Here is a 12,591-nt window from a genome sequence, read left to right as displayed (position 1 = left end):
TCTCATTTTTATGCATAGATGGAGCTGTGAAGTAAAGGAATAGTGTGGAAAATTTAAGACTCTTTATGGCATTCAGGCATTTGCTTTTGAAATGTATAGTTTTTCATGACTTCCTTTCTTCAGTATGAAAGAGGCATCATGAAGAAATTATTATCCCAAATCCACTTGCTTCTTCTCTAAGACAAAAAAATATGCTAGATCCCATAGGCGAGAAAGTGTCAATAGCTCAAGAATTCAGGAATGAGGTTAGTAGACAAATATAGATGTGGTATAAGCGGGGCTAGGCTTCATTAACATATTTGGAGTTACACCCGCTTATACCAAGTCTGGCTTCAGCCCTGAATCAGCAATTCCCCAGTGAATAGACTGCATGAAATTAGTGCCGAATTTGGCCCATTTCATCTGACATCTGCATCCTGCCTCAAAGTGGCATGTCACACTTACAGCACATCAGATCACACCTGCCCAGGCAGTCACAGGCAATTGACTTTTTTGTTAAAAAAAAAAAAAAGATTTAGTCACATATCATCAAGAAAAACAACATTGTTTTAGGTCTCTTATCTCTTCACTCCCAAATATCCTGTTTCTTCGAGCTGCAGTGGCCAGGACCAATAGAAACCTCTTCCTGCCATTGGCTGACTTCATTTCCCAGAGTTAGCACAATCTCATCCGCTCTAAACAACCTCATCAAAACTTCTTTCTGGTCAGAGCGAAGCAATAATTATTATTAGCAATTATTAGCGATCAATAATCTTGATCACATTATGGCAAGCACTATTAAGGTAAGAAAGGGGTACCTTTTTTGTTGGAATTTTTTTTCAGTGGCGTGTTCTTTGGTTTCCTTTATCAACCTAGATAAGTTAGAATTGGGCAACACCCCCACTGCCACAATAGAGGACAACAAGATTTCCTTTGTACTGCCTAGTAAATTTCCTTTTTCCTACTCCAACCATCCGCAAGGCTTAAAAACTTCAAACTCGGAAAAAAAATTGGGTTTTTTAAATTCACTGTTCAGTGCTGTGGATTGCATATGCGAAGCCCTTTATGAGAGCTTCTGAAATTTCTTGTAGGTATCATTCTGTCAACTTGGATGTGTTTGTGGACTGCCATAAGGGGAGAGGGTGTGCACTGGAAGGAAAAAACCCAGTTCCTAAGAGCACTAACCTTTTGGATACTTTTAAACGTTTCTGTTGCTGATGGGGACACAAATATTAGCAAGCGGGATTGAGAGGCACCAGCTCTTGTTTCTCTTTTGTACAGGTGTTAATTATGTGCTTTTCTATAAACTCTTATACTTGGGACCTTTCTGAATGTTATTCTAATGGTGGCGGCAAGATCTCATGGGTGTGTTCTTTTTTGTTTTAATTTTTTGGACAATAAAATTCTCTTACTGGCTTATAAATTGATCTCAGTGCATGGTTTGGTTTTTTCAAGAATGGCTTTGCTGAGTTTTTCAGGTTGTGTCACTTACAGCGTTGAATAAATCTATATGTCTATCTGTCTAGTTTTTGCTTCGCTGTATGTTGCAATAGATAGCAGTTACAGATATAGCAATAGCTGTGATTAATTGCAGAAGTATAACTGTAACTAAACACTTTGTGAGAGTGAAGCTAATTTTACATAAAGAGCAAAACAGCATGTACAGTGAGGACTCTGCGGCGTTGTATTACCAGATTTGGGATCAAGGTATTTGTTTTCTTCATGGTATTGTGTATTTCTGTACTTTTCTAATTATGCCAGAGATTTAGTAAGAGATACGGAATAGCAGCAGTGCCTGGCCATTAGCTAAGTGGAGTTGCAGTTTGATTTCTCAGTAACTTCTGCTTAACTGTTTACATTTGAAAGATCATTTGATGCTTTTTGTTATGGTTTTTGGAATGTGAAAGTCTTACCTGAAGACAATCGTATTTAAAAGACTAATGAACCTTCTCTTTTTGATGCTTTCTAAAGGCTATCTATAGAGACAAAGATCTCAATTGCATCTGCATTGCTGACCAGTATGTATTATATGCTGAGCAGCTCCTGAAATAGCTGAATTCCCCTTGGTTTTGCTGCCCATTTCAGAGCACGCAGGATATGACAGATGTTCTATGAAAATCTTGAGGTTCAGGGAGTGAAGTTTTGCATTGCTAAAAGAAGGGCTATGTGCTGATAGTAACACTGGTTCTTGTCTTTATGGATGGGAAAGAACTATTGATGTTGATGGGATTTTTTCCCAGAAATGATGGTACAATGAGATTAGATGTTGCATGCATTTTGAGTAGCTCTTACTTATTTTTTGATGTTGATTTATTTACTGAATTATAATAGGGAAAATGATTGTAAACAATACTTTATCATTGTTATCATTATACCTCCACCTTACACTTAACAAAGGTGAGAAGAGACTGTGTGCAGCTGTGTGTATTGTATAGCCCGGTGATGTAATGCAGTCAGCAAAGGGAGAAGGTCAGCAAAGCCTCCAAAGTGGAAAAATGTACATTATTGTCTCCTTACCTGGGAGTGTAAAACTTGCAGGGAGAAATAGGCACCCCAAAATATTGAGGATTTTGGTGCCCAAGGTGCTGGGAAGGCTTTATATGCTGAAGGAAAGGTTTTATATATGCAAGTGCAAAATGTAAAATCACTGGAAAGAAATGACAGGTGCTTTGTACTCTAGATGCAGAAAATGTGCTCCTACGTGAAGCTAAGCTAGTCCAAAGAGGTTCAATTCCTCATATATAATGAATATATAAGGAAGTCATTTAATCTGGAGGTTTCTGAAATAAAGAAATTGTATTTGACGGCCAAAGGGGTGTTTGTGCTTTTGCTAAACATTTGTATTCAGCAAATATTTTTTACAATTTCAGTATAATGGCCTGTGTTGTCTGGTGGCAATGAATAGCCTAGCTATCCCGATGCAGGTGACAAGAGACACTAGCCAAGGAAGGTAGAGAGCCTTATCTAGGGTCTGTGTGCCAGGAATTCACTTTCTTCTTTAGGGAAACTCTGGAGTCACAGAATGTCAAAATTGGGTTGCAAATGGCTATATATCTGTTGATAACCAGGTAGAAATTGCTCTAAACTTACAGTCATGCAAAGGTATAAGTTTACTTACAGTTCGACTGTTTGATTCGTCCATTTTCCTCTCACAAACCTGCAGACAGACCCATGGGACTCTGGGGTCATGAGAAACCAGGCTGGCTTAACTGGGGCTGATTGGCAACTATGAAGGCATTTGTGTAAATTTGATGCTGCTGGGTTTGACATCACAAATGTGGCTTTACTGGAAGATATGTCTCTTCTTGTCCCGTTCCCTCCTTCTGCTGCCCCCTTCCACCCCTTTTTCCCCATGCTAAGGAAAGCACTGCAGTGGAAGGTTTTTTCTAAGAAGGACACAGCAGTGCCTTTTTCCTAGGCTCTAACGTGAATGGCTTACTTTAATTCTGACCTTCATGCTGTAAGAGAGGCCTCCCTCACTCAGGCCAGGGACCTCTCTCTCTGACCAGGAGCAGGGTCGGCTGCTGTGGAAAGCAGCATAAGAAGGTGGTGAGAGTGGTGAGAGAAGGTGTGTGCCTCCACAGTCAGAATTTTGGTTTGGGTATGCAGTCAGGCATCTGATGCTTCTGATGCATTCAGTTCTCTATACCTGGTATGCACCAGCTGACCTCACTGCTATGTTTCTGGGTGTTTGAAGGATAAAATGTTATTTTCTAGTGGAAAAAGTCTCCTCACAGTCAGGATTTCAGCTCTAAGGTGATTACTATTAACAAGTAATATCTGACAGCTATATGCTGTATCACAATGGTGCAGAGCACTGAAGATGAAAATATCAAATCAAAACAGCACTTCTAATTATAGGCATCCCACTATTTACTGTAAATACAATTTTAGAAAATATCAAAAGCATCTGAATTAAGCATCTGTCTTTTTTGTGTTGGTTTTTGGTTGCTGGGTTTTTTTTTAATCGAATGGAGAAAAAATTACTTAAGTATTACCTTGGGATGAAGTAAAAATACTTATCCTGAAGGTCATTTTGTTTGTTTTCCCATTATCCTATAGTGGGGGAAATAACATTAAATAGAAAAACACAACTAGAATCATACTTCCTTGGCATGTAGCAAGCCTTGTTACATTTCTCTCCCTGCCTGTGAATGCAATTAGACTGCTCCTTAGACAATCTCTTAAGTTATCTTGACTTACAATGGCTTGATTACACTTGTTTTTGTTTCTTTTACTCTAATTTACTTCTAAGTATGTGCATGTCCACTTTTTATTATTGATTTCTAAATTGCTGTTTGTATGAAAACCATGATTTCTGTGAGAAAAAGTCTATGTATTTGATAAAGGACGGGAGAATCTTTGTGGTTTCTGAGGTTTGAAATAGTATCGATGTACTGATTAAAGTGGTGTGTAGTGGCAAGATATTTTTCTTCTGTGAAGAATATTAGTCTGTGCTTCTCTCTATAGTATTACTTTCCTCTCACTTTCTTTTAGAAAATCTAAGCACTCCCTCAATACTTCTAAAGCCAGGGAAAGCTGGAGACAGTTAAAAAAAAATCTGTTCTTGGCATATGGAAATGTTTAAGTCTTTGTTTAGAGGACTGCATCTGCACTGAATCCAACAGAACTAATACAGTAATTTGTAATTCTGTTCCTTGCATTAAAAAATTATAAAGATTATTCTCTTTTTGTTTTCATCTTAGTTAGCAAATGATCAGTGATGTATTCAACTTTAAGCCTATAAATGCTTCCATTGGCTTTAGTGATACGACACAAGCCTCTTAAAGCTAAGCACACACCTGAGTGATCTGTTGAATCAGAAGCAAGAACAGCAAGAGTGCCTTAAACCACTTAACCTGATCTTGCACTCCGTAATTCAGTTTCCAGCAATTTCATGAAGATCTTGTTCCAATAAAGTCAGCGTTATCAGACCTATAATTATTTCCAGGTAAAATAGTATTTCTGACTCAAACACAAATGTACAATTTAAAGGAAGAAATAGTCATATAAAAGCAAAAGACATTTGAGTGATTTTTGTGTTGTTTTCTTTTGCTTTTAATCATCAGTCATTTAACACAATCTGGTTTGTGGCTACACATGCCAAAATGAAGTCAAATATAAGGATTTTGCTTTCTAGAATTAAGTCCCCAGGCAAGGAACAACAGCTGGAAAATGCGTATGTTTGACTGTCTGAGTTGGTTTGTTTGTTTGCTTTTTCTTAACAAGAGCTGTATTATCTCTTAACAAAATGTTTTTCAGCAAGTTCCATGAGTTACAAAAGGCCTTTCAGAAATAATGTTTAAAGAATCAAGTGCTCTTGGAGAATGACTTGCTGAAAGATAAATACAGAAGTAGTTTTGAGAAATATGGATGCCAAAATAAGGTATTATTTTCCAAATGACAATTTAGAATCCAGTGAAAATACATAATGCTGTTCACTCAAAAAAAAAATGGAGGCTTCGTAATGCAAATTTCTAAGGCAAGCCAAGACAATTATTTTGAAGATCAGCCAAGTAGAGAAAAGAAAAATTGGGTTTGTGTCACTTGTATTACCAATTTTAAGAAAGTAAAGGTGATACTGTAGAAGATATCACATTCAGTGCCAAACCATGTCAAATTAACAAAATCTTTTCACTGACTGCAGTGTGGTTTCTATGAGATTCATCATTAACTATGCATTAGTTATAAATAATTCATTTTGATAGATAATCATACAGTAGAGAAATACTAGCAACTTTTCAAATTGTCAGTAATAAGAAAACAATGGTTGGACAAAATGGCATGGGTTCTGCAAGTCATCTTGCTGTCCTTAGCATATATTTGTGTGTTACAGAGGAAATGTTGACTGTTCAAAGTAGAACAGCAAAATGCAAACTTTGAAACACTCATACAAAAATGGTATCAATCCTTTCTTTAAAAGGTGGATGTGTTTTTATGGTCAAAGGGGTTTATTTCAAATGTTGTAACCAAGCCTGCCTGAGGCTGGGTAGTGCTGTGTCCCTCAGCTTATTTCTTCCCCCCCTCCCAGCTCCCCTTAAAAGAAGGGCTGTGTAACCCTGTAAACAACTCATCACAGTGAATAGAGGGAGCAGTTGTGCCAGGAAATCTGGTGAGATTCAGGTTGCAAGCCTGTTATCACAGGGAAGTTACCTCTCTCCTTGGCACGCATCCTTAGGCACTGGGTTGTTAATTTTTACTATGCATATAGGCATCCTATTAGAAAGCTTAGACATTGCTTTCAGGAAAGGGATGTTAGTGGCTGATACCCAAGTAGTATTAGTAATAAGTTTTAATACCTACTGTGTACAAACCAGTGATTACCACTTCTGGTAATTACTATGTCATAAATCAAGTTTGCTGCAAAGTAAAAGGAGTAAAATTACAATTATTGTTATAAAAATATCATTGAACATTAAAAGGTAAAAAAGAATCATGACTAACAGCAAATTTTTAAGGCTAGGCTGAAGGACACACCAAGCAGTCGCCAACATACAGTGGACTAGGCCAATGGTCTTTTGGAATGGTGGATTTTGGAAATTAATGAGTGGAAGGAATGCATGTGATATGCCTCCCTTCACTTGCCATGTATATTTATTTGGAGTGTGTATCTCAGCTGATGTGTGGGAAATGGTGCCACTAGCTGGCGTAACCTTTTCACACTAGGAAAAGGTCTGACTTGCTTAGTTAATTGTGTGTGTCGCCAGGTTAAGTAGTGCCTGATAGATGGGAAGGAAATGCAACAATTTACAAGGCCTGGGTATATGCAAATACCTGCAGGAAGGGGTGGTTCACTGCTTATGGGAAGTGGCAGAACTTTAAAATGACCTACCTGCCTGAAGAGAGATGAGAAAGCAGGGTACAGGGAAACAATGCTGTGACTAAGAAAAAAGCCACAGGAAGCTGGAAATGTTTTGTTTGACAAATGCCTAATTACAGTTATGCTGAGAGAAAAGAGTAGCAGCAGATTAATTCTACATGAAAGATTTTGCATAACAGCAATGAGAGTCTATAAGATTTTTTTAAACCTCATTCTTTAGAGTTGAAAAACATCCTTTTTTAGACTTTATGTTTATTACCTTGATAAACAGTAAAATGCTGCCACAGCAATTACCTTGATGATAAAGAGTCTGTAGACAGATACTTCCTGTGTTCATTTCCTGCACAGATAAGTCGCCAAAATCAGGGACTACCAATACAGGAAATGCTTTCAATAGGAACTTCCTATCTGTTAATATCTAATTCACTGAAAAGATCTAAGCCCTTCTTGTCTGATATAAAGGTAATGTTCTACCTGTTACTATTTAAACATTAAACAGCCACAGTACAACACATCTGTTTGTGTAAAACTTTAAGGCCAAAGCTGTTACACTGGACTATGAAATAGCCAGGTTGGGGTATTTTTGTCACATTTTCTGCTACTGCAAATCAGGATGCTTCAAAATACGTTGTCATTCTGTCAGATGAAAAGCAGGCAACCTACCTCCAAATCCTTGTTGTCTGCGTCCTTTCCTTATCTCTATGCATCACCAAAGAAAATACATGTTTCACTAGCCCTTGAGGAAAACTACTCCAACAAATAGTTGAGAGCATATTCTAGACATATTTAAGAGTCACAACCATCTCTTGCAATCCACAGTGACATGTATATTCAAGCAAAATGACTGAAATGGAAATTTTCCCTTGCTCTACAGGGAAATAAAACCATGACTAACCTGTATGTTTGAACTTCTGCTAGGAAAAAGAGAAACCTAGAGCAAGATAAAAATAAACAAAGACAGAAAGCTTCCATTGCTAATCATAACTTCAGGGTAATTGCTTTCAGGCACATGATAGAATGAATGAGGATTTACAAAACCTGAAGTGAAACTGGCCAAAATGAAGTTTAAAGTGTTTGGCCAATGGCCTGATTGGAGCCAGGCTTTTGCCCAAATTATTCAGGAGCTTCTCCCAAATTTTGTGTGTTGTTTTGCCACTGATTCCTTTAGAGCCATTCCAGTTTTCTGCCACCATGACTGAGATTGCTATCTTGGCCCTTCTGCATAGAGTCGAGTAGTCTTTGCTATTCTGGCTTCATATATGTTGCACCTTTTCATATTTGAAGAAGAGACTCATGTTCAGTTATCTTCCCAGACTACTGTGCTACAGTTGTGTTACTACAGGCTTGGAATCTGAGGCTGGATTTACAGACCCTTCCAGAGACAGCAGTGAATACATCACTTGGAGCGCTGGCTGTCAAATGGGAGAGCAGGTCAGGTGGGGACTGGACCCAAAAGCCAGTTACTGCAGATTGTTTCTGCAAGTTGACGTTAGTTTTGACAAGTAACTTCCACAAGGCCATGGATGAAGAAGCTCTAGGAAGTAGCCCCTTGGCTTTGGGTTCACAGAAGTGTTGGGGAAACATACGCTTTGTTCTGAAAGCAGTGTTCCTCGGACATGGTTAGTCAGCTCTTATCTGCTTGCATACATTTTTGTTATTGTTAATCTTTGTCTTATTCACATCAGCTTCCCTCATGCGTAAGGTATTCCCTTGGAAGTGCTCAAACTTGTTGCTTTTTATTAATCAGATCAACTCACTAAAGTGGTGGCCAGAGACATTTTTCACTTTATTTCCATACAGCCATTACCTTTTAAAAAATTTTCCTGCAATTTGTCATCAAGGCACTGTTACACGTACGATTTTCATGGAATTCAGAATCTAATTGTTTAGTCTATGTAAAGAGGGAAAAAAAGAGGGGGATCCTGTGCCTTTAATGTTGTTTATAACGGTTGGACAGAGCTTGTCAGGTGAAGGTTAATTGCTCTCCAGTTAAAGCAGTTCTTTGCACAGATGGGTTATCAGGGCTGAACACTCGTTACAAGATTAATCTCATTTCCGACAAGACTTCCCTTTCCTTCAACTGATTTTTGCTCAGCCATTGGACCTGTCACCAGCCGTTAAAAGAAGGGTGGGTTACCTCTGGGATATTAATGCTTATGTGCAGTGAAACAATAAAAAGTGTGTGTCATATCGGTAGGGAACATCTTTAGGAGACAGCACATTTCAGTGCTGTTCTGAAGGTCGAGATTCATAAACAACAAGAAACAATCAGGACATTTGTATTAACCCTCTTAATGAACACAAACTGCAGCTAACCATCTGCAGGCTTACTTTTCATGCGCGTTCTCTTCTAAATGCAGTATTTTTTTAGTTCCAAAGGTATAATTTCTGTTGAAAAAGTAGCCACTTGTGGATGTGGAATCCAGGACACTTCTGTCCGGTTGATTAACTGATGGATATGGTCACTTTGGTTAACGCTTTTTTCAGTGAGAGGAAATATATCATGGTGAACACCTTGAAGAAAGTTCAAACTTTGGGAGTTTTCTTTTGGACTCTATAGTAAACCTGTTGAAATTTCCTCTTTCTCTAAGCTGGTGTAAATCAGAACTGGATCCACTATATGCAGTGGGCTACAGAGGTATAAGGTGGATGCAGAGTGAGAGGAGAACCAGGCATATCATGTTCTTAGCAGAATATTGTCTTGCTATTCAAGATTGAAGCAGATCTGCCAGTCTGGTCTATTCTGACCTTGAACGGCTGGATGGACTGAGTTCAAGGAAGCTACAGCATGAACACGAACGTCTCACTGGAGTTCTGGGTTTATTTCAGGAGTTCTGGTACAACCAAAATAACACAACTTGGCAGCAGTTTCTGGCTGCCAGGTTTCTTCCATGCAGCTTTAGTCAGTAAATTCCAAAACACTAAACAAATATTCAAGGCAACAAACAGGGTAGCTCTTACGTTTCCTCAGTTTCCTGTCCTGGCTTTGGATCAGCACAATTCTGTTGGTGGTGCTGAGTCTCTCCATTGACTTCAGTGAACTTTGAATCAGGCTGGGTTGCCTCAGCCAAAAAATAAAGCTCTGTGGAGGGTCGCAGGCAGCACAGTATTCACTGAATGGTTGTTGTAGATATGATCCATCAAACTGCACAAACACTTGCTAAACTCCAAGTGTCTGAGCTGTTCCACTGATGTTTTAGATTAAGAGTGTGCAAAAGTGCCTTATTGTGCTGGGCTCTTCAACGGTGGGGTGATGTCAGCCACTTTATTTTTGTTGAACTAATGATACAAATCCAGCACATTTCATATACCTGTAAGGGCAAAGGTGTCTGCATGCGTACAGCATTAGACAGGTTAAATAGTGAGGAGATATTTGTCTAAGGAGACACTAGAAAATCATGTTATTTCTTCTGGCTTTATAATGAGAATATAGGAAAAAGATACAAAGAGGGAGATCATCACCTTTATCTGATAAATGCACAGCTAAAAATTTGTCATTGTTCCCATGCATGGGGCTCCTACATAATGAAAAGAGTAAGTTTGTATTTACAATATTGGTCAAGAAACAGTTATTCCCCTGAAAATGTTTCAGTGAAGGACTTAACTGAAACTGTTTATTTTTTAATTTCTGCTTTATAAACATTTTACAAAACTAACAAGTTATATAAAAAATAGTGTTTTGTTAGAAAATGTCTATCATCAACAAGCTTCTGAGAATTTCTTAATTTTCTTTTTTGTTTTCTTTTATCATCAAAGTGGTCTAATAACCTTACTGCTGAATTCTAAGGGTTTTTTAAGTACTGATGAGACTAAAAATAGATTCTCCTTTGATTTAGAATCCACAGGTTTTAAGGAAATGTACTCACTACAGTTATAAAGCTGAAATGAAAGATAGACAGGAATGTAACCTCTGGATGTCATACGCTTCAGCAGTATGCATTCAGAGCCAAAGAAACTCAAGTAAGTGGATTCCATTACTGGTTCTAATAAGATAAAAAAAGTGCATAGTAAATCTTTACAATCCCAACTAAATCATTAGTGCTTTATGCCAAAGGAGGCAAGTTTAACAGAAAGTCTTTAAGTGGACCAGGTTGAAATTTACAGGGCGGGAGGGGAGGGGGAAGCCCAGGAAAGTACCTAAAGTAGGTTGTTAAATCTCTGTTTAGAGCCCTGAATAAAGATCTTGATTTTCCAAGGTGCTGATCAACTTGAGAGTTCCCACTGTTTCTGCTGAAAGAAAACAGAGACTTTGGATGGATCTAATTTAAAAAAAAAGAAAAAGGTACTTGTCAATGCTACCTTTCTAGAAAATTAAGGAAAATTTAAAGTGGTTAGATTTTATTTTTTTTTCCTGAGGAAAAGTGCTTGTTTAGTAAAATAATATAATTGAAAGTTGAAGACAGTCAGGAGATGAATTTCGGCAAAGTGGCTTTACTGTACTTACATTTCTTGTTACTTCTCCCAACCTGTAGTTTTAACCAGCTGAAATGGTAGAAAACTGCAGTTTTTCAAAACCTCTTCTTTATTTTCCCTCCCACCTTTAATATACAAAACACGGGTTGGTTCTGTTTTGCAAAGTAGCAACTGTTCCCTTTTTAACTCTTCAGACCTTTTATTTGATGATGTTAAGTTTTCATTTACACATTTATCAATTACATACTTTTGGACAAAAAATTGCCTATAACTATTGCTACTCATGCGATGCTTTTGCATTTTGTTTGCTTGCTTAGAATGGGAAGCTTTAGCTCCAAGCATTCAAAAATGGGATCCTGGTGAACAATGAATTGCAGAACTGCTTGGTAGGCAAATGTATCACAGACTTACAACTGTAAAGCCTTTTTTGAAAAGTGCATTAAAATAGATGTCACAAATCTGTTGAAGTAAAGCACAGTCTACAAAATGTATGTGTAAATTATTCACTTTTAACTCATTTTGCATAAATGCGTTCTTTGTAATGGTGCTCAGGTCCTTTCCAGTTAATGTGAATGTTAAATCTTATCTGTCTTTAGATTCACTTTTTTCTCCCACATCTTCATCACATACTTAATCTAACATTTTAGAAGCCAGATGAGACCAAATTCAATCTGAAGAATATTTGCCTTCTAAGCTTGGGTTTTCACAGGGCTGTTTTCCTCTTTCCTTTCCTTTTGTTTGGCCTCAATATCTGTCAGTCTCAGCTGCTTTTTGGAGGATACAGTTCTTGCCAACTCTCACAATTTTTATCAGGAATCTCGTGATATTTAGCCGTTTTCTTAAAGGGCAGTTTCTTAAATTATATGAATGCATTTGGACTTCAGTTTTCATTGACAAAAGACTCTCTAGTACTAAAGAATCTACACCAAAGGCTTAAAAGCCAGGAGGCAGATCCAAAGTGCACTGCTTTTAAGTGCTCTCTGTTTCTGAGGCCTGACTTAAAGACTTGGAACATTTTATGTAATAGGGCTTAACTCAGCACAGGATAGAGAGACCCTGCCGAACTACACATTCTGCCTGGACATTGTTTACGTGCTTCTTAAGGGCCTGCATGTCCCGTTAGTACCACTTAGGTGTTGACCTCATCCTGTGTGCAGAGTTAGATGTCACACAAAATGAGCACCTTGCCAAAGTGTCTGATGAAGATAAACAGTCAGTAACTTGGCATTTTAGGGTGTGCTTTTTAATTAATAAAAATAATGTATCTATACATTCTTGCCATAGAATTGTAGAATCAACTAGGTTGGAAAAGACCTTTGAGATAAGTCCAACCATTACAGCAGGACTTCCAAGACCACCACTAAACCATATCACTGAGG

The 12,591-nt window shown here is 37.9% G+C and overlaps 1 protein-coding gene across 5 annotated transcripts in view; it reads left to right on the top strand.

Moving 5' to 3' along the window:
* ERG (ETS transcription factor ERG) overlaps positions 1-12,591 on the top strand; it is a 107,494-nt gene that overhangs the window by 43,153 nt on the left and 51,750 nt on the right. Inside the window, exon 1 of one of the 5 annotated variants that reach the window (XM_061359169.1) lies at positions 598-782. The exons of 2 other annotated variants lie outside the window; for them this stretch is intronic. In XM_061359169.1, the coding sequence (XP_061215153.1) occupies positions 765-782 (18 nt within the window). In that variant the 5' untranslated portion in view covers positions 598-764. Of the gene's footprint in view, positions 1-597; positions 783-1,577; positions 1,687-10,619; positions 10,760-12,591 lie in introns of those variants that run through there. 2 more of the 5 variants (XM_061359171.1, XM_061359172.1) reach the window with 2 other exon arrangements.

This window comes from Neopsephotus bourkii, unplaced genomic scaffold (assembly GCF_033783945.1).
Source record: "Neopsephotus bourkii isolate Nb327-2 ecotype Australia unplaced genomic scaffold, CSIRO-AGI_Nbou_v1 NB_962, whole genome shotgun sequence".
In the NCBI taxonomy this organism is placed as follows: Eukaryota; Metazoa; Chordata; class Aves; order Psittaciformes; family Psittacidae; genus Neopsephotus; species Neopsephotus bourkii.
Note: the sequence above shows the minus strand (reverse complement) of the source record. Positions and strands in the feature narration are given on the sequence as shown.